We start from the raw sequence: 23,784 nt of genomic DNA on the forward strand, positions 1-23,784 counted from the left end.
CGAGGGCGAATACTTTGAATAAAATATTTGTTATCATTCTCTTGAAATAAATGTGTTTTTTTCTTGAAAAAATACCGGTTTCATATGTATACACCTGGTATATTCTTCTGTTTTTTTTAATTTTTAATTGAAGTAATGAAAGTAAAATCACATATAACTATTATTTTCGCATTAGTTTAAAACTGCGAAGTCATAAATGCGACTTTATAATATTGCATCAGACAGACATTTAAAAATGCATACTGATACTAACAAGCAATTCCTAGAAATTTCCTCTTTCACACCTCCTTAACTTCTATTATTAGAATTTAAGCGAACACATTTTTCTAGTGCAGGGCTCTTCAGCGAGAGGAAATTTAGCCACAAATATTTTATCGATTTATATTAATATATAATATATATCTCGTAATATATATTAATATTTATTATCTCATTATTAAATGTAGTCTCTCTATCTTTATTTATCTTTCTACTTTTTGATTAACTCACTGCATATAAAAATGTATGTAAATATTTAATTATTCATTTTACTCTTATTTTGATTTCGTTTTTAGATTTTCCTATTTATTGTTTTATAATTAAAGCCATTAAAGTAGAATCATATAACTAAATTGTTCTTTCATCAATAGTCTTAAATCTAAGAAACCATAAGTAAACCTTTAAATGTGGCGCCAACCAGTCTACGAAACTTCTTCAAGCGTCAGGGTCAATGACCTCGCGGCGTAGTGAAGGGGGAAGGCGCTAGTCTGGACAGACGGCCGAGGAGTGGGGGTAGACCGGCGAGCAGCCCATAGTTGTTCCTCACTACTTTTATTGAAGACGATTCAACAACTTTGATGACATTTTTTTTCTATCCTGGCTAAAAAATAAAATTCATTTCTTTGGATAGAAATTGGATCTTATTGGTTGAAATGCACCAGTTTGGTTGAAAATTTAATAATTTTCATAAAAACCCAACAATTTTGTTACAAAGTCATCCTTTTTGTTTGAAAATTCAACTCATTTGTTACATATTCATCTATTATGGTAGAAACAAATTTTTTTCTATTAAAAATGAAATTTTTTGAATTCAATTATTTCTATGAAAATACAAAAAAAATTTTAACAGCTTATTCTTTTTGGTTGAAAAATAAAATGTTTTTTGTTGAAAATTCGACTCTTTGGGTTGAAAATTCAACTATTTGTTTGAAAGTTAACTTTTATTGTTCGACAATTGAAAATTTAGATGGCGGTCTTATTTTTTCTTAACCAAAAAATATCTTTTGGTTCAAAATTTAACTCTTTAATTGAAAATTCATCTCTTTGCGTGGAGATTAAAAATTTTTGTAATTAAACAACTCTTTGATTAAAGTTAATCGGTTTTGGTTGAGGATTTTACTATTTTGTTGAAATTTTTTTTGCTTTCTATTAGTATTTCGGTTCTGTTAGAAAATTTCTATTTTTTAATTGAAAATTCGTCTTTTTGGTTTGAAAGCTTATCTCATTCGGTTAATTTTTTTTTAATGCATCTTTTCAATTAAAATTAATCGGGTTAAAAAATTGGTAAAAAATTAAACAACTTTATTAAAAACCAATCCTTTTGGTTTATCATTTATTTCTTTGTTTACAAATGTAATTATTTCATTGAAAACTAGTTTTTTTTTGCTAAAAATACAGGTTTTCACTAAAAAAATTACGATTCAAGTTTTGTTAGAAAATTGATATTTTTTAGTATCTTGCTTGGTTGAAAATTCATCTTTTTAGTAAAAAATTGAACTATTTGGTTAAAAATTCATCTATTTTGTTGAAAGCGCAATATTTTTATTGAAAAAATGAGACAATTATAGTGTTTCAAATTACATTTAATATAATTATAAATATTCACATAGATTTTATTTTTAAACAATTATTTCCCTTCTTTCGTGGAAAATCTGCGGTTAATTGGTTTAAAATTGTGTATTTTGTTTTCAATATTCACCTGAAAGACTAAACTTTGTGAAGTTAGGTTTAAAAGAAAGTTAAAATTGTATTTTTTAATTCCTTAAAAGTGGTGTAATAATAACTGCTTTATTTATTTTTACAGTTCCAAAAAATCTGGCAATGATCAGAAGATCTCACCCGAGGAAGTTGTTCACGTTCGTGGGCTTTCAGAAGGTCCTCATTGGGATGTGAGAACTCAGAAGCTTTACTTTGTCCAAATTTGGAAGCAACTTATTTATAGTTACAATCCAGCGACAGGAGAAATCTTTCATGCGTACATAAGTATGTAGATAAATATGAAAACAAGCAATATTAATTATTTTTTAATTTAGGAATTTTCGCAAAGAATTATAATTTTGATTTCGAATTTCGGATCATTTTTATTCATCAGATGTACTATTCTGATCAGGAACAGAGAATTTTGTGAAAAAATTTGAGTTCTGATTTTAATCACAGATTTTTTTAATTCCCTTCTCTTAAATCAAAACAAAAATAATTGATAAAATTCCTTTTTCAAAGTCCGAACTATATTCACAGCATTTTCAATTGTAATTTAAAAATTTAATGGTTATCTGTTTCTAAAATTTAAAAGAGAAAAGTTTCCAAACATGAAAAATTTTTTTCTGGGATAAAAATTATTTTTATAATTTTTTTAAAAATTCTCATTTTGAACAAGGAATTTTCAAAATATGATGAATTACGACTTGCAAGAAGGATTATTTTTGCAAATTCCTTTATTCATAAATCAAAATTAAAATACATTTATTGGAAATTTTCTATTATAATTCCGAAAAATAGCAACTCCCTTTTTCCAAAATTTGGAAGAAGTTTTAAATTGTGACGAATTCGGACGTGGAAAAAGGTTTTTTTTTAATTTCCTTTTTCTAAATCAGAATTAAAATTCTTTTCAAAAATTTCCAGTGCCAAGTTAAAAATATATTTATTTACAACATTTTTTTATTATTATTCAGAAATATAGAGAGGTAATTTTTTTAATCTGACAAGTTTTTTTATACAGAAAAAGAATTTTTTAAATTCTAATTCTGATTTGGTATGAGGAATTTAATAAATTTGATCAATTTTAACTTGGAATAGAGAAAGATTGTTTAAATTCCCGTTTTATAAATCAGAATTACATTTATATTTTTGATTCACTCTTTTAAGTTAGGATTATATTTATTTACATTTTCAATTAGAATTCAGAAATATAACTTCTTTTTTTAATTTGAAAAGAGGAAGTTTATAATTCTCACAAATTTTTATTTGTAAAAAAAATAATGCTTATATGTAAACAAATTTTCATATTCAACAAGGAATGGTCGAAATACAACAAATTCTATCTTGAAAGAGCAAGCTGTAAACAAACGTTTGGAAGTTATCTCAAAATCAAAATTTTAACTCTTTACGGAAATTCTCTGTTTTATCTCAGAATTAGATTTATCTATTTCTTTTTCTAAAATTGATAAGATGGGAATTTTCCGTTTCTGGCCAATTTTTATTTAAAAAGAAAAATTATTCTCATAATACAGAAAATTCTAATCTCAAACAAGGAATTTTCCAAATTTAACGAATTACGACTTGGAATGGAAATTAAAAATGAGAATTAAAATTTATTTAAAAAATTTCCTTTTCCAAGACCAAACTATATCCACAAGATTTTAAATTAAACTTTTAAAATATAGTGAATGTTTTTTTCTAAAATTTGAAAGACGAAAGTTTTCAATTCTGACAAATTTTTATTTGCAAAAAAATTTTTATATTAAAAAAAATTCTCATTTTCAAAAATAAATTTTCAAAATCTGACGAATTATGACTTGGAACAAGGATTATTTTCGTAAATTCTTTTTTTCATAAATCAGAATTAAGACTTATTTATAGAAATTTTTTTATTATAGTTCAGAAATATAGTAACTCCCTTTTTTCAAAATTTGGAAGAAGTTTTAAATTGTGAAAAATTCGGTCTCGGAGCAGGAATTTTTTTTAAATTTCCTTTTTCTAAATCAAAATTAAAGTTCTTATCAAAAATTGCCTGTTCCATTTAAAAATTATGTATATTTACAACACTTTTTATTATTATACAGATATATAGAGATGGAATTTTTATAAATCAGAATTACATTTTTATAAATTTCCGGTTCCAAGTCAGATTTACATTTTTAATTATAATTCAGAAATATAACTTATTTTTATTTTTGAATTTTTTTAATTTGAAGAGAGGAAGATTCTAATTTTGACAAATTTTTATTTGTAAAAAAAATAATGCTTATATTTAAACAAATTTTCATTTTAAATAAGAAGTGGTCGTCATCTGTCGAATTCTAACTTAAAAGAACTTGTAAAAAAAATGTTTGAAAATTGTCTGTACCAACACCAAATTTGTAATTCTTTACGGAAATTATCTGTTCCACCTCACAATTATATTCATTTATCCCTTTTTCTCAAATTTATCTGATGGAAATTTTCAATTTCTGGCCAATTTTTATTTTAAAAAAAATTCTTATATTCCAGAAAATTCTCTTTTCGAACAAAAAATTGTTAAAATCTAATGAATTCTGACTTGGCACGGGGATTGTTTTTGTGAATTTTCCTTTTCCAAATAAAAATAAAAGCAAAATAGTCCTTATTTGCAAAAAAAAAGAATTTTTAAATTTAAACAAATTATGATTTAGAATAAAGAATTCTAAAAATTTTGACAAATTCTGACTTGGAATAGGGTTATTTTTGGTGCTTTCTCTTTTTGTAAATCAAAATATAATTTAATTAAAAAAATTCCCTGTTTCAAGTCAAAATTAAGTTTCTTTAAATATTTTCAATTATAATTCAGAAATATCAAAACTGCTTTTTCCCAAAATTAGGAAGAAGGAAGCTTCCAATTATGGCAAATTTTAATTTTCAAAAAACAATGAAGTTTTTGTAAACTTTATTTTTATAAATCAGAATAAAAATTAATTTCAAAAATTCCCGTTTATGTCAAAAAGTACCTGGTCCAAGACAAAATTATAATTAATTTTCAGTTTCCTGTTCCAAATTAAAAATTATATTTCTTTATTGAAATTCCATGTCCAAATACAAAACTATGATTCTTTAAAGAATTATAATTTAATTATAATTATATAATTAATCTTTCCCAATTCAGAGTTATAAATGTTTTAAAAATTTCCTGTCCTAAATTTAAAATTACATTTCTTTTGAAAAATTCCCTTGGAATTAGACTAGTCAAACTGGATCAAATTCCCGCCAATTTCGCGGTTTTCCCGAATTTGTAAATTGTCCAAGAACTTTTTCTTTAATTGTATAAATAATAAGACTTGCTATTTGGAAAAAAATGGTAAACCTGAAAGAATTCAAAGAAAAAATATCAAAATAAAAAAGATAAAAATCATAAATATTCAAACTTAAAGAGAATGGTCCCGTCAGCGTAGTATCAACAATCAAGGACACTCCTGGCAAATTACTTGTAGGATCTGGTACCGATATTGCATTAGTTACTTGGGATGGTGAAAGTAATAATGATAATCCTGAAATTAAAGTATTATTAAATGATATGGAAAAGGGTGAAAAAGGCTACAGATTTAATGATGGAAAGGTCGACGCCCTTGGAAGATTGTGGGCAGGTAATTAATTTGATTTTATTAATATTCAATTTAATTCCTTTTGGAAAAATTAGAACAGATTCTAAATAATTCAGGATTGAAAGATCTTATATCGAAAAAATGTATACGGAAAAAATGATTAATCTGCAAAAATTTTCACTTAGACGTATTGCATTCAACTAAAAAAAATAGTCCTCAAAATAAAGTGTAATAGTTGAAATGTCCAATAAAAAAACTCTAATTACCAATCAAAACGGGTTTATTTAAACCAAAATATACAAATTTTTAAGAAAACTCATTGAATCCGCAGTCCAAAAAGAGGAATCTTAAAAAACAGTTATGTATCAAGCCAAAAATACGGATTTTGAACAAAAAAGTTCATTCTAAACAAATTTTGTTTACGTTCAGAGTCAAAATAAACTATTTTTCTACAAAAAGTTCAATATTCAAACCAAAAAAGACGAGATTTTAAATGAAAAATGAATTTTCAATTTAAAAAGATCAATTTTCAAATAAAAAAGATCTATTTTCAACCCAATAAGTTGAATTTTTAATCAAAAAGTCAAATTTTTAACAAAAACGTATGGATTTCCCAAAAAAGAATGCTTCAACCCAGAAGATTAATTTTCTGCAACAGACGAATTTTCAGCAAAATCGATCAGTTTTCAAATTAAAAATATAAATTTTAAACCTAATGATAAATCTTTAATCTAAAAATTGAATTCTTAACGCGAAGATTATTTTTAAACCTAAAATAGAAATTTCCAACGAACTATTTGAATTTTCAAACATGAAAGATTTCTCAGCCAATAAAGAAAACAAAAATATAATTGAAAATCATTATTTTAGAATAATTAATTTTTAACAAAAAACAAAAACGATTTTTAACTAAAAAAATTAATTCTGAAACTAAAGTTTAATAGTTGATATTTCCACTGAAAAATATTTTAATTTCCAATGAAAAACATTTTATTTTAACTAAAGTGTACGAGTTTAGAGGAAAACTAATTTCATCCGTAATCCAAAAAGAGGAATTAAAAAAAAATAACAGTTAAATATCAACTAAAAAATACGGATTTTAAACAAAAAATATTGAAACAAAAAAAACGAATTTAAAAAAAATTAATTTTGAGCAAATAAAGATCCATTTTCTACCCATAAGTTGAATTTTCGAACGAAAAATGAAGTTTTTAATAAAAATGAATGGATTTCCACAAAAAAAGAATGTTTCAACCAAGAAGATTAATTTTCTCAAAAAAATGCTTTTTCAGCAACATAGATCAGTTTTAAAATTAAAAATATCAATTTGAAACCATAAATAATTAAATTTTCAATTGAAAAAATTTTTTAAAAAAAGAAGGAATTTTAAACAAAATAGTTAAATTCTCAACTAAGGGGATAAATCTTAATTTTTAAATAAATCTTTATTTTTAACAGAAAATAAAAACGGATTTCTAAATTTAAAAAATTGATTTTCGAAATAAAGTAGAATAGTTGATATTTCCATTGAATAATATTTTAATTTCCAATCAAAAACAATTTATTTAAAATAAAGTATAAGAGTTTACAGGAAAACTAATTTAATCCGTAATCCAAAATAAGGAATTTAAACAAATAAGAGTTGAGTATCAAACCAAAAATACGGAGTTTGAACCAAAAATTAAATTTCCTACCAAATTTTTTCATTTCAGAGCCAAAATAAACCAATTTTTTACAAAAAAGTTACATATTTAAACCAAAAGAGACGATTTTTTAACAAAAAATGAATTTCTAACTGAAAAAGATCAATTTTAAACAAATAAAAATCAATTTTCTACCCAATAAGTTGAATTTTGAACCAAAAAGTTGAATTTCTAATCAATATGAATGGATTTTCACAAAAAAAGAAAATTTCAACCAAGAAGATTAATTTTCTACAAAAGAGATGATATTTTCAGCAACGTAGATCAGTTTTCAAATTTAAAATATAAATTTTAAACCTAAAATGGAATAATTAAATTTCAAATTTAAATCATTTTCAAAAAAAGGGAAGAAATTTTTAACAAAAAAATTAAATTTTCAACCAAAAAGTTAAATCTTTAACAAGAAAGATTTCTCCGTCAATAAAGAAAAAAATAAAATATTATTCAAAATGTTTAATTTTAGAAAATATAATTTTTAACAACAACAAAAAAACCTTCATTTTTAACTAAAAAAATTAATTCTCAAAATAAAGTGTAATAGTTGATATTTCCACTAAAAAATATTTTAATTATCATTTAAAAATAGTTTATTTAAACTAAAGTATACGAATTTTCAGGAAAACTAATTTAATCCGTAATCCAAAAAGAGGAATTTCAAAAAATAACAGTTCAGTATCAACCCAAAAGTACGAGTTTCGTACAAAAAGGTCAATTTCTAACTCAATTTTTAAAAGTTCAGAATCAAAATAAACAAATTTTCTACAAGTAAAATTCAATATTCAAAACAAAAAATGATTTTTTAACTAAAAAAGATCAATTTTTAACAAATAAAAATCAATTTTTAGCCCAATAAGTTGAGTTTTCAATCAAAAAAGGCTAAAAATATCGATTTTACACCAAAGGTGGTATAATTGAAACAATTTTAAAAAGGCATTAGTCAAAAAAATACATGAATTTCGAACCAAATAGTTGAATTTTAAACTAAAACAAAATCTGTGTTCAACCAAAAATGGAATAATTTTATGTTAATTTGAAAAGATTGAGTTTTTAGAAAACGACGGGTTTAAGAAAAAATTGGTTTATTTTCTACCAAGTAGTTTAACCATCAACAACAAAATTTTAACCAAAAAGATTAATTCGCTCTTAAACAGTTGAATTTCAAACAAATTAGTTGAATTTTCAATTGAAAAAGATACATTTCCAACAGAATTGGAATAAATAATTATATTTTCAATTGAACAGATCAGGTTTTTATTTTTAAAAAATCAAGAAAATACTGGAATATTTAATCAAAAATGGAATTCACAAATTTTCGAACCAAAAATATTAATTTTCTACAAAAAAGTTAATTTTCAAACAAATAGTTGAACTTTTTAATAATATAGTTGATCGTTTAAATTGAAAAGAAAATTTTTTTCCCAGCACATGTGAATTCTTAACCGAAAATAATGTCTAACAAAATTGCTGTATTTTTAAGAAAGTAATAAAATTCAGGAGTTCTGGACAAGAAGGCGACAGGCGCTCGAGAACGAGTAAAAGAATTGTCCAGGCTGTGACGTCAGGTATCAAAAGTGAAATTCGAAATTTGAAAAAACCAAAAATATAGTTAGATAGCTCTTGAAAAATGAACCTGAGTCTCCATTTACAGTTTTTCTCTCGGGCTGCAAATTTTCCAGTAAATAAATAAAAAAGTAAGCTTTTTTTTAATTGGAAAAACCAGGTTTTTTCACTTTCAACTCGCCGTAAGTAATTCGTTTATCAACTAATTAACAAGTTTCTTTTTAAGTTTTGTTCGTGGCACTCTAGCGGAGGCTACAGTGTCCAATAAGGGTCAAAAGTTAATTTCTAATGTTTTTTTTAATCCGAATGAAAAACCACGTTTTTAGACTTTTACATTAAAAAAGTGAGCGAGGAAGTTTGAGCTATGACAAACTTCAAGCAAACGAATTTTCCGCCAATGTATTGGCCAACTTTTTGGAAAATCTCAATTCGATTTGATTTTTAGTTCCATAATTACAACGAGTTTATTACGAGCTCGCGACGTGACACCACAGGATTTTTAGGGGACGCCGCCGGAACACTGACTAGTGCGAGCGAGTGGACAAATCAAAGGATGGGCAAGAACAATGTTTCAGGCTTCAGGCGGCGTCCCCTAAAAAATCATGTGGTGTCGCGTCGCGAGCTCGTAATTAACTCGCTGTAATTATGGAACTAAAAATCAAATCGAATTGAGATTTTCCAAAAAGCTGGACAGTACATTGGCGGAAAATTCGTTCGCTTGAAGTTTGTCGTAGCTCAAACTTCCTCGCCCACTTTTTTAATGAAAAAGTCTAAAAACGTGGTTTTTCATTCGGATTAAAAAAAAACCATTAGAAATTAACTTTTGACCCTTTTCGAACACTGTAGCCTCCGCTAGAGCGTCACGAATAAAATTCAAAAAGAAAATTGTTAATTAGTTGATAAACAAATTACTTGCGGCGAGTTGAATGTGAAAAAAATGGTTTTTTCAATTAAAAAAAAAGTCAGTTTTTATTTATTTACTGGAAAATTTGCAGCCCGAGAGAAAAACTGTAAATGGAGGCACAGGTTCATTTTTCAAGAGCTACCTAACTATATTTTTGGTTTTTTCAAATTTTTAATTTCACTTTTGATACCTGACGTCACAGCCTGGACAATATTTTTACTCGTTCTCGAGCGCCTGTCGCCTTCTTGTCCAGAACTCCTCAATTACCTTCAACCTCAGTTTATCGAAAATTTCAGGAACGATGTGTCAGCTTAAACATAAAAATATACCAAAAGTGGGAACTCTCTACCTTGTAGAAGATGATGTAAATGGAAAATTGAATATTGAAACAAAAATCTCTTCAGTTTCCATAAGCAATGGCTTAGACTGGCAGAAGGACAATAAAGTATTTTATTATACAGATACCCTGACAGATAAAGTTTTCACCTACGATTTTGATATATCTTCTTCAAACATCAGTAAGGAAGACAAGATATTTATTGTGAAAAAAAAACCACTGGAATTTAACGAATTAAATTTTTTAAACTTCCCTCCTTTTCAGCGAATAAAAGAGTCCTTGTTGATGTTAAGGAAAAAGGATTTATAGGAGATCCGGATGGCATGACAATCGACACTGATGGAAACCTCTGGGTTGCTTTAGTTCATGGATCTAAAGTGAGTAAACAATTAATTATTAATTTAATTAAATCTATAGAAAAATGCTGTTCCTAAACAAATCCATTGTAGACATAATATATTAAATTAAATACAAAAGGCTTCATATTTATAACTTTTCAGGCGAATATTGTATTTTCACCAAAATATAGATCAATTTTTAATTAAATAGTTGAATATTAAAATAACAAAAATTAATTTGTTATCTAAGCGATGATTTTTCAACAAATTACATCAACTCTCAACTATATATGTCGTTAAATTTTCCGCTAAAAAGGATGATTTATTGTTTAAAAATAGTATATATCATAATTATCACATAATTTTTGTGTCAGGGAAAACCTGATAGAGTTAGAGAATTTTCGAAAAACTAATGTTCTAGTTAATTTGATTATTATGGTTAAAAATCGCAACTATTAATTAGAAAAATAATCTCTTTCAGTTGAGGGTTCAAACTATTTTGTTAAAAGTTAATATTTTTTGGTTAAAAATTCAACTAATTAGTTGGAAGGGAAACCGGGAAATGACACAAATTTGTAGCATAAAAATCTGTCCACGTTCGATTTCAACAGTTTAAAAATAATTAGTTGAATTGTTATGTTTTTCAATTATGCTATTAATTAGCTTACAATGCGTGAATCAAAATTTTTTTACATTAAAAATTTTCCATTTAAAATTTTTATTTTTAAGCTTAAATTTTTAATTTAAAGAATTTTTAAATGCTTTCATAAAGACTCGAACAAATAAAAAATAAAAGCCTTTGATGTTGAAAGTTTTTGATGAAAAATATTTTTATTTAATAAATAAATAATTGTTTTATCTGTGCTTCAAGTAATAAAAATATAACAAAAAAATTTTGACAAAACGATTTTAAATCAGTTCAAAATTTAAGAATTTTCAGGTTTTAACGCTAAAACTTAAACGGTTTTAATTTAAAAGTCTTTGTCATTAAACAAATGGGAACGTGTGGCTGAAAGTTTATAAACTATTTTCAACTTAAAAATAACTTCATAATAATATATTCTTAATTAAAGGATATTATTATATTTAAAATATTGTTACAGTCCAAAAGATTCCATTTTTAACCCATTCAATGTGAAATTTTTAATTAAAAAAAAGATCAATTATTGAATATTTAGCAATACCTGAATTTTTATTTAAGACAAGTAAATTGAAACCTAATGTTTAAAAGTAAAGAATCTTCAACTAAATTGTTTAACATAGAAAGCCTGGAATCGTTGAAATATCGAAGAGCCTTTAAACTTTGAACGTTACAATTTTCATTGTTGAATTTGAAAAACGCTTAATTTGTGAGTGAAATTTTTAAACTTTTTTGTATAATTTACGAATGAACATTTGTAGAAAAAATTGGAGTAATTTTAAGAGATATGTAGGAGTTTCAAAAAGATAAAAAATTATCATGCAAATTTTAGAAAGTTTCCTTAAAATTAGGGTGGCTGCTGAACCGGGAAACCGAAAAAACCGGGATATGACGGGGAATTTTCTGAGACCTGGAAAAACCGCGAAATGACCAGGAATTTTACAAATTTTTAGAAGAAAAACCTGTCCAAGTTCGATTCCAACAGTTTTTAAAATAAATAGTTCAATTGATATCTTGTTCAATTATGATATCATTCAGTTTATAATGCATAAATCGAAAATCGTTACCTGGAAAATTCTCTATTTTAGATTTTTATTTCTAAGCTTATATTATTAATTTAAAGAATTTTAACCTTCAGTCTTGAAGACTTGAACAATTAAAAATTAAAAATGTTTAAAGTTGAAAATATTTGATAAAATTAGTTTTATTTTATCAACTGTAAATAAAAATAAATAATTTAAAAAATGGATCTGTACTTTGAGTACCAAAAACTGAAAAATAATTGATTTGACAAAACGGTTCTATATCCGTTGAAAGTTAAAGAATTTCCAGATTCTAAATTAATTCGTAATTAAAGGCTTTTATTGAATTAAAAATATTGTTTTAGTCTAAATTATTCAATTTTTAACCTATTTAATTAAAAAATGTATGATTAAGAAAAAGGATAATTATTTAATATTTAGCAATATTTGGCTTGTAATTTAAGAAGACTAAATTGAAGCTAAATATTTAAAAATAAACAATTTGAAACCTAATTGTTTGCAATAGAAAGCTTTGAATTGTTAAAATTTCGAAAAGCTTTTAACATTTTAACGTCACATTTTTTATTTTTATACTTAATAAAATGTTTAATTTGTAAGCGAAATTGTTGAATTTTGATGTATAAATAATAATTGAACACGTATTATTTGTACAAAAATATGAGTAATTTTAATAAATATTCAGAAGTTTTAAAAAGATTCAAAATTAATATAAAACTTAAAATAATATCAAGTAATTTAAACGAGGTTTGTGAAAAAAGTGTTTAGAACTTCTGAATATATTTTAAACTGAATACAAATTTTCCTCTTGAAATCTTTTTGAATATTCTGTTTAAATAATTTTTCAGAATAAAGAATAATTTTCAATTTTCGAAAATCTACATTTTGTTTTATATTAGGCTATCATTTCAAGTTTTACAGAATCTTTTCAAAACGTCTACGTATCTCTTAAAATTACTCATATTTCACTATTTAAAAAGCAAATAATAGAATTTCTAATTTAAGAAGTGTACAGTTAAAAATTTCGCGATTCTTTAATACTTAATGTTCCTAGTTTAACATTACTTAAAAATATATAATTTTGAACATTTTTAAGTTCATTGATTAATTGTTTAATTTACTGCATTGAAAATAATAACGTGGATTTATATTTTTTTTAATCAAAAATATTAGTACCTTAAATTTTATACGCGTCAATTATTAAACATTTAAATACAAAACATTTTATTTAAAAACTTTTAGGTTTCAATCATAAAAATTAAAAATTTAACAGTTCCACTTTGAGTACTTTCATTTGCAGCTCAGTTTTTATCACCTAAAGTGGAAAATTTTTTAGCTTTACAGTTCCATTTTTTAATTTCATTTACCGCGAAAAATGTTTGCGAACAGGAAAAAATCCGGGAATTTATTTCGTTGATTAAAACGGCCACCCTAAAAAACATTTTTTTTTTGGTTTAAAATTTCATTCTTCCGTTGAAAATTATGTTTTCCAGTGTAAAATTAATCATTTTAACTGAAAATTGAACTCACACATATTTGGTACAAATATTTGGTTCAAAATTACTATATTTTAATAAAAATTCGAATTTTTAGGAGAATATTTAAGCTTCTTGATCACTAACTCTTCTTTTTGGTTGAAAAATCCTTTAAAAATCCAAATATTTGGTTGAAAATGTATGGAAGTTGTTAAAAATTCGTATAATTTAATTATAAAATTCATCCTATTGGTTCGAAATTGATTTTTTGGTTGAAAATCAGTTTTTTTTATTTAGAATTAATTTTTTTTACTGAAAATGTAACTGACTTTTTGTCGAAACATTATCTTTTTTTATAGAAATTTTATCTTGTTTGTTGAAAATTATACCATTTGGTTGAAAATTAAATTTTTGCAAGTAAAGATTTATCATTTCAGTGGAAAATTTACTTTAAACATTCCATTTTCGTGGGAAACTATCCTTTTTACGATATTAATGTAATCTTTTTTGTTAAAAAAATGTTTTGTTTTGTAGAAAATTTAACTATTTTATTTTTCGTTAAGAATTCATTTCTTTAATTGAAAGTGTACGAATTTTCAGGAAAACTAATCGGTAATCCAGAAAAAGGAATTTAAAAAAATTACATTAAAATATCATCCCAAAAATTCTTATTTTTAACAAAGAAAGTCAATTTCCAACTGTATTTTTAAATTTTCAGAATCAAAATAAACGAATTTTCTACCCAAAACTTTAATATTCGAACCAAAGAATTTGAATTTTTAACTGAAAAAGATAAGTTTTAAACAAATAAAGATCAATTTTTAACCCAATCAGTTGAATTTTCAACCAAAAAGATAAATTTTTAAAAAAGAAAGGATGGATTTCCACAAAAAAAAAGAATGTTTTAGTCCAGAAGATTAATTTTCTGCTAAAGAGACGAATTTTCAGCAAAAATAGTTCAAACTTTATCTTCATGGTTAAAAAATTATTTCTGTCGTTTAAAATTTGAACTATTTTGTTGAAAATTCCTTTTTTTATTTGGTTGAAAATTTATTTTACTGTCTGAAAATGTAATTATTTTGCATTTGGTAGAAATTTTATTTTTTATTAAAAAATTCGTGTATTTGTTTGAAAATTAAATTTTTTAATTGAAAATTTATCATTTCAGGTAGAAAATTCACTTTAACTATTCAATTTTGTTTCTATAAAATTTCCCTTTTTTGACAGAAATGTTATCTTTTTCATTAAAAAATGTTCTGTTTCATGTAAAAAAATACCTATTCTTTTTTTGTTAAGAATTCATTTACTTCGTTAATATATTTATTTATATATTTTTTGTTGCAAGTGTATCACTGTCATAAGCAATTAATTTCTTTGGCTGCAAAATCTTTTTTTTTAGTTGAGAATTAATTTTTTCAACTGAAGATATAAATATTCCATTTTTGCTTTAAATTTAATTATTTAGTTTAAGATAATGTTTTTAATTTGAAAATTAATTGTTTTTAAATTCCTTACAAAATTTAAATATTTAGTTTAAAACTCATGCATGTTGTTAGAAATTCATCTGATTTGGTAGAAAATTTATCCAAATTCTTAAAAACTAATTTCTGCAGTTGAAAATTTATTTTTCTAACTGGAAATTTAAGTATTTTATTTTCAGTAGAAAATATCCCTTTTTAGTTAAAAATTCATGTATTTGCTTATAAATTATTTTTTTTAGTTGAAGATTTATCATTTTAGTTAAGAATGTACTTTAAGTATTCAATTTTTTGTAGAAAATTTAACTATTCTATTTTTTGTTAAGAATTCATTTCTTGGGTTAAAAAATAAATATTTTGTTAAAAAAGCGTTTCTTGTTCATTAAAAATTAATTTTTTTATCTATAGATGTAACTATTTCATTTTTGCCTTAAAATTTATATTTTTAGTGAAAATAAATTAATTTAAGTGATAACTCGTTTTTTTTGTTTAATGATTTTATTACAAAAAATAGAATTAAATTTTCAGTAAAAAAAATCAATTTTAACTAAAAAGAAACAAAGATTCAATTAATTAAATTAATTTTTAATCGCACTGATGACTTGTCAATAAAAAATATACATTTTTGAAAAAATAGTGGAAATAGTTTAAAATTAATGTACTTTATGTGAAAATTCAAATATTGTTTAAAAAGTAAAAGTTTAACTTTTGTGCGAAAATCCATTCCTTTTCTGGTCGAAAATTTATTTTACTAAGTAAAAATTTAACTATTTGATTTCTTGTATATTTTGAATCCCTGACCAAAAACAGAATAATTTTCACTCAAATAGTTGCGAATTTCAACCAGAATAATAAAATTAACTTTAACTTTAGTGAATAAAAAATTTCTTAACTCTGTCAGGTTTTCTCTGATATATTCCCCGACTTTCTGGAATTACTATATGTTTAATGTAATTATATATATAATTAATATATGTTTTAATTATCATATATATTTGTGGGTTACACCCGTTCCTACCCAGTTTTTTTCTACACAAAATATATTGTACACAAGTATACTGATCATATTTTTCCTACACAAAACTTTTTATGCACAAAATGTTTCCTACGCAGAATTTAATACTGTTATAGTTTTCTCAGACAAATTTATTTTGTGAAAACGCTGTTCCTACACAATTTTATTTTACACAAAATATATTGTACACAAGTATACTAATCATATTTTTCCTACACAAAACTTTTTCTACAGAAAATATTTCCTACACATAATTCAATGCTGTTATATTTTTTATGCACAAAACTTTTTCTACACAAAACTTGTCCAGCACAGAAATTAATATTGTTAAATACTTTTATTTTTTTCCTGCACAAAATATTTTCTACACAAAATATTTCATACACAGAATTTAATACTGCTATATTTTTCCTACACAACATTTTTTCTACACAGAAGATTTGCTACACCTAATTTTATATTGTTTATTACTATTATTTGACTCCAACACAAAATATTTTCTACACAGAATTAAATAGTAATGTTTTATTACGAAGATAGTCTCTAAACCTTGTACATAAAATTCTTTATTAATGTGTAAAGAAAAGTCCTAACTAAGTCTACTTTAGAGTTTTTACGTATCTCGCCTCTTTTGAAAAAATATTTATTTTCGGTTTTAGACAATCTAATTGCGATAGTGGTGTTTACAGTTTTTTATATTATAGCGCCTGTATCACCAACACTTAATATCACTGTAAGTATATTTTTTGATGAAAAATTTTAGTATATATGAATTTTTTTCAAGACAACTTTTGCGATGATAAATATGTAAGAGCCATAGAAAATTTATTTTTAAGATTGATCTTCTACACGAAAGTAAAAATTCATTTGATAAAATCAAAATGAAATAATTAGAAAAATAAGAGTAAAGAAACTAATAAATTATTTTTCATAAAAAGTAAAATTTATATTTTTAAGACGATTCTTTTTAACAATTGGTTTAAAAATGCACAATACTTCTATACATTTGAATTAGTATACATTCAAATAATTTAATAAATACTAAGGTCATAACTGATAAATCAGTTCTTTCAATTCATTTATTGAAATATTAAAATAAAATGTTATTACTATTTAATTCTGTGTAGAAAATATTTTGTGTAGGAAAAAATAATTGTATTAAACAATATAAAATTATATGTAGGAAGTCTTCTATGTAGAAGGAAAAAAATAAAAGTATTTAACAATATTAAATTCTGTGTAGAAAAAATTTTGTGTACACTGAAAAAAATTTTGCATTAAATTAAAGAGGCTAGTTTACTTGGCTGATTTTACTTGGAAGAAAAAAGTATTTTCTTTTTACAGGGGACCGATTTTCTTGAATCAAGAAAATAATAGAATCAGGACAACTATTTGAGTCAAGAATATATTTACTCTAAGAAAAAAACTATTGAGTTAATTTGTTCCATTATACTTATTTGCGTCCAGTTAATTAAAATATTGAATTAAGAACATAATATTTTTATGATAAGTAACTAAAACTCTAACAAAATGTTTCTTGATCCAAATAAATTCATATATTTATTTTCAATACTATTTTAATTGAAACAAGGTTCATGTTCTTGAGACGAGAAAATGAATGTATTCAGCGAAAAAGTAATTTCTCTTAGAACAATGCTTGAATATTTTTCTTCAAATAATTATTAATTTAAAACGAATGTGATAGAATCACATAGAACACACATACTATGAAAATTAATATATTAGTCTAAATTAATTTACTTCTTACTGCATAAGTTAAAAATTTTGTTATGTGAACCTAATTTAATTTAGAGTTGTAAAACATAGTTGTATTTTGGTTTCACAAAATTTTCGTGTTCGATAATAGCAGTTTTAAAACCACAGAAATGGCAAAATTCATGAATGTTATTAGTGAAAAAAATAGTTTTGAAAATACAAAATGATCATGTGTTATTCTAATTTAAACTAAATGAGTTTCAGGCAACAGATTTTTTAACTTTAGAAACAAAATGGTAATCTAGCCGAATTCAAAGAATTAATTTTTCCTTAATGAAAAACAAATTCCTTTATTAGGCAGAAATTTTTTAAATAGTTTTCAATTTTATATTCTTACTTCCTATCTGAAATAGGTAATATCTTGTTTTATATTTTTATGTTATTAATTAGCAATGCAATGCTTCCCGCGAACTGTAGCGTGCATATAATGTTGCTATTTTAAATAATTAAGTAGAAATTTGGGTTTTTTTAAATAAAATAAACAAAATTAGGGCTTTCAGTCAATGAATTCAATGATCATAGAAAATTTCCTTTTAACATGTTATGAATTATAGAAAATTTAATGCGAATATTCTTAGTATGTATATTTAGAAAAACTTAGTAAAATTCAGTTTTTCAGTCGAAGAATTCATTAATCATGGAAAATGTCTTGGACTACAAATGGTTAACATTTTGGCAATCATCAATATAGAATACAATTATTACATTTTCTTTATAATTTAACAAAATTGTATGCGTTTTTAAAGAAAAATATTTAAGAAAAAAGAATTCAGTAACATTTTTAAAAAGATTATTAAGGATGCATTTCATTTTATAAAGGAACAATTAAAAAATTGACACTTACAAATTTTTTAAATAAAATAATTGAGAATGCAAGAAGGAAGCAAACAAATATTTTTCAGTCGACCACCGTGAGATCGTTTTTAACCAGCAAATTCTTGCACTAAAGGTTCCTTTACAGAATTCTTGTTTCTTCCGATTTCGAAGTATTTTATATTTAAAAGAAAAATAAAGTATCGAGCATTTTTTTGAATAGGTAATATTTAATCTAGCGATCAATTTTATCTACAGATTTAAAATTATTTTTTAGGAATTGTTATTTTAAATTAAAAACTGAGTCAAAAAATATTATAAAAGAATTAAATAAATCGAAAACTGTGCGTTTTACAAAGGTTTTTAAAAGTCAGAAAATATTTATTCGTCACTGAGGTTATTAAAGCGTTTTTGAACTTGAAAGTTTTTTTATTTTTTATATACTTTAGAAAGTTTTTAAGCGCATTAAATTTTTAAAGAAAAAAAGCATTGAGCCCTTTGTAAAATAAGTAAAGTTCAATTATTTTTTGCATATTTTAAATTGTTATTTTAGGAAAGCAATTCCATATTCAAATTTTTGTAAAAAAAAGGATGATAAAAGAATTCGATAAATTGAAAACTGTGCGATTTATGAAAATTTTCGTATAGCAGAACATAATTTTTTGTCATTGATGTTATTAAAAAATTTTTGTACTTGCAACATTTCTGCATTATTTATTACATTTGGATCGTTTTTTAACGTTTTAAATATTTAAAAACAAAACGTATCAAATGCCTTGTTAAATAAGTGAAACTTACTTCGCTTTTTCCAATATTTTAAATTATTGTGTAAGAAATGTTATTTTGCATTAAAAATTAAGTAAGAGAGTATTATATACAATAAAAGAGTTGGATAAATTGAAAACTGCGCATTCTACGGAGAATTTTTATTTATTGTTCATTACTTTTAAATATTCTAAAACATTTTAAAATATATTAAGAAAAAAAGTATCGAGCCTTTTTTTAAATAAGTAAACTTCAATTCTAAAATTTTTCGAAATAAAAAATTGTAAATTAAAGTTGAGTTCAACAACTTTTAGTTTGAAGCTGGTTGAGGCTTACCATATGACTTTGAACGACCCTGCCTTGAAATTCTTACCCAAACTTTTGTCACCAAGATCCAAGTGCTTCGATAGCGAAGTCGGTAGAGCGCGCGGTTAGGACACACTAGTTTAGGTAGTTTAGGTAGGGAGGGGTTCAATCCTAGGCGAGTGCGATTTTTCAAAGCGTCTAGGCGTACGATTTTGTGCTTTAATAATTAAAAAAAATGAAGATTATATAACAATAATTTCGAAAACAATTTTTGTTTCAGAAATAGTGTAAGAAAATATATTCTTGAAGTGTATCAGAAATGATTTCTTGGAAGTAAACTATTTTCTGCATTTGAATACATCTCTATATGAAGTAACACAATAAAGTTTTAGAATAATAAAACTTATAAAAATAATAAAATGAATAATAAAATAAAATTTATATTAATAAAATTTTGTGTAGAAAAAATATAATCAGTATATTTGTGTACAATATATTTTGTGTAGAATAAAATTGTGTAGAAACATCGTTTTCCCTATATTTGTTTCAACAATAAATGCTTTAAATATTCTTTAATGCTGTATAAATTCTGCGTTCAAGCTTAAAGGCTGAGCATATACTTGACGGAAATTCTTCGGAACTCAATAACTCTGATCACACGTAAAATATATTCTATGTAGAAAATATTTTGTAAATATATTTGTGTAGAAACAGCATTTTTCTCTTAAAATATATTATTACAATTTTTTTAACTAAATAAATAAAAAATTTGAGGTACTTCACGTGGATTCAAAAAGCGGCAATATCCTGAAAGAAATTGATTTCCCAGTAAAGATGGTAACGAGTGTCGCTTTCGGCGGTCCCAACTTGGATATTTTATACGTAACAACAGCCACCTACGATTTTCCAGATAAAATTGTTGACGAAAACGGTGGTCCAATTTTCGCACTGAAAAACCTTGGAGTGAAAGGATTCCCTCCACATTTATTCAAGTTGAACAATAATTACGAATGAATATCCTATTATTGAAAATGAAGCTAAAGTGGCAAAATTAAAAAAAATATATTAAATTAAAATTGTATTTCAGTGGAATAAATGATGGAAATAAAATAAAATACTACATTTTTGTATTAAATTCTTCATTTATTTGTATTTTTACGCATATATCAGGAAAATATAAATAAACAATTATACGAGACTATTCTAACAATTTTCTTTACACTACATGAACGATAAATTTGCACAAATCTTTGACACTTGGAGCAATAATATAAACTAATGCTATCTAGAAATGGTATCCATTGGGCCTTACGAAATTATTACACTAATCTGAATTCATTTTTTTTTCATATAAAAAACTTGATTCGAATTTAGAATTGATTACGAAGCATAGGTATCTCTTATGCGTTTTTTGTTTTTGAGTTTTCAAAATTTTACTTATTTCACGAATTTATTCATCCATTTGAATCTTATTTTTATGAAAACAGATTCTACCAGTCCTAAGAATATTTGTTTTTCAGACAAGTAAATTATTTTCTAAATTATTTTCAATTAATGAAACTTTGCGCAAGAAGACTTTGTCAAAACTTCTTTAGACTAAAAATGAAGAAAGAAGGATTTTGTTAGGATACCTTCTCTTCTTCTTCATATTTTCAAAAATAATTTCAGAGTAATAGATACGGGAAAAAAATCAGATTAAATTTAATTTGGAACATAATTTTTAAAAAAATTTTAGCCCATTTGAAACCAAGTCTCGAGAAAGTAAAACAAAAAATAGAGCTAAACAAAATTCTGGACCAACATCAACCTTGATTAAATTTTTAAACTCTGATTCTATTATAAATTAGATTACATTCTCATTTCTCTAAATGATAACTTTGCGAGTACTTGAATCTGCGGTAAAAAAAATAATACATTTAACCGTTTGCCGTTTGTAAAAAATAAAATCTTCGACTTTTTATAACCAACACATTTTAATTACATCTGATTATATTTCGCGAAAATCTCAACTTCGTCTAAAAATGATCAAGATGCATAAATAATTTGAAAGGATTTTAAGACATTTTGAAATATTTCAGAAGAAGTTACGGGATTTTGAAGTTATTTAATTGCATTTCAAAGATCTGAAGGGATTTTTTATGAGATTTTAAAGGATTTTAAGAAATTTGAACGGATTTTGACAAATTTAAGATGGTTTCCATGATCTTACGGGATTTTAAGAGATTTCAAAAAATTCCAAAGTATATACATGGATTTCAGAAAATTTTTCAGATTTTATGGGAAGTCTTTTTATCATTTCATAAAATTTCACGGAATTTGCAAGGATTTCCGAATAGTATTAAGGATTTTAAGGAATTTCGAGGAATTTATATATTTAAATGAATTACTGTAGATTCTAAAAATATTTGCACATATTTTAAAGATTTCAATGCACTTTATAGGAACTTTAAGGGTTTTAAGGGATCTCGTTATATTTCAGGGAATTTCATCTAATTTTGAGAAATTTTAAAAGATTTTTATAGGATTTTTAATATTTCCAGAGCTAGCGAAGAATTTTCAGGAATTTTGAAGGAGTTCAGAGGATTTTAATGGAATTTCAATGATTAAAAGGGATTTTAAAAGAGATTAAAAGATTTTAAGCAATTTGAAAAGAAAATTAATAAATGTAACGGGGTTTCCATGATTTTACGGGATTTTAAGAGATTTCAAACGATTCCAAAGTATATAAATGAATAAATATATAATAATAAATATAATTTCATAAAATTTCACTGAATTTAAAAGGATTTCCGAATATTATTAAGAATTTTAAGGGATTTCGAGGAATTTTAATTGGTTTTAATATATTTTAAAGGATTTCAAGAGATTCGAAAAAGATATGCACGGATTATAAAGAAATTTCATAGGTTTTAAGGGATCTCGTAATTTTTCGTAATATTTCACGGAATTTTAAAAATTCCATTTAATTTTGACAGATTTTTATAGGATTTTTAAGATTTTAAGAGGTAGCAAAGAATCTTCAGGAATTTTGAATAATTTCAGAGGATTTTAATGGGATTTTGAAGATTCAAAGGGATTTCAAAATAATTCAAAGAGTTTAAGAGATTTTAAGCAATTTTAACGGATTTTGACCAATTTAACAGGGATTGCATAATTTCACGAGATTTTAAGAGATTTAAAAGCAATCCAAAGTATATTCACGAATTTCAAAGGATTCTGATGGGTGTCAATTCTAAATTTTTGGAATTAATAAAAGAATGAGCACAAATTTAAAATGAAAAATGTAAAAAGTTTATTTGAAGAGTGAACTTTATTTATATTACTTCGAATTAGTCCAATCAATTTAGACGTTTTCCCGCGTAATACAGTAGTACTTTGAAAATTTGACAGATGGTTCTTTATACCATCTTAGAAGATATACAGGGTGGATATGCTGGGGCTTACATACATGGCGAGTTGAATGCTACCCGAATTGCACAACAGCAGGGGAGAAGCCATTATAAAGGGGTATTTTCATATCTCGCGCCTTAAAAGTTGCATTAGGATCGGCCATTCGGCCAAGTCCGTGCATCTTCGGATCCAGTTTACGATAGTTTCCATGGTTGCGTTCGAAACTTCAAACGTTTATGTTCAGATTCATATGTTTGCCCTAATCGCTGTCAGTAAATGTAGGCAATGACAATTTAAAGTTTACGCATGTAATATTTCATTTAGTTTATTTGAAACATATCCTGTCTATTCATAACATGCCTTTTTTATGCAGCAAAAATTAGCGTTAAACACCATTCACTCTTGACCCACTGGAAGCGCAGAATATTATTACTATTTTATAGTATTTGTCAATCAGCAGCCATTCTAAAATGTTATTGGCACAGAAAAAAAGACGTTTACTTCTCAGTTCACATGTCCCACTTCATTATTAATGAAATACTTTTATTATTTGTAATTACTATTTAACACATAACCTATATTGTTTTGACACTTGTATCCGTTTGAAGTTTCGAACGCAACCATGAAAACTATCATAAACTTGATCCGAAGATGCACGGACTTAACCGAATGGCCGATCCGAATGAAACTTTAAAAGCGCGAAATATGAAAAT

At 24.7% G+C, this 23,784-nt stretch overlaps 1 protein-coding gene across 1 annotated transcript in view; it reads left to right on the top strand.

Moving 5' to 3' along the window:
• LOC117176967 (regucalcin-like) overlaps positions 1-20,816 on the top strand; it is an 86,131-nt gene extending 65,315 nt beyond the window's left edge. The window contains exons 2-6 of the mRNA XM_033367397.1: positions 2,063-2,241; positions 5,361-5,573; positions 9,995-10,216; positions 10,300-10,412; positions 20,456-20,816. Coding sequence (XP_033223288.1) covers positions 2,063-2,241; positions 5,361-5,573; positions 9,995-10,216; positions 10,300-10,412; positions 20,456-20,695 — 967 coding nt within the window. The 3' untranslated portion in view covers positions 20,696-20,816. The remainder of the gene's footprint in view (positions 1-2,062; positions 2,242-5,360; positions 5,574-9,994; positions 10,217-10,299; positions 10,413-20,455) is intronic.
• The last annotated feature ends 2,968 nt before the right edge of the window (positions 20,817-23,784 follow it).

This window comes from Belonocnema kinseyi, chromosome 7 (assembly GCF_010883055.1).
Source record: "Belonocnema kinseyi isolate 2016_QV_RU_SX_M_011 chromosome 7, B_treatae_v1, whole genome shotgun sequence".
NCBI classification, from domain to species: domain Eukaryota; kingdom Metazoa; phylum Arthropoda; class Insecta; order Hymenoptera; family Cynipidae; genus Belonocnema; species Belonocnema kinseyi.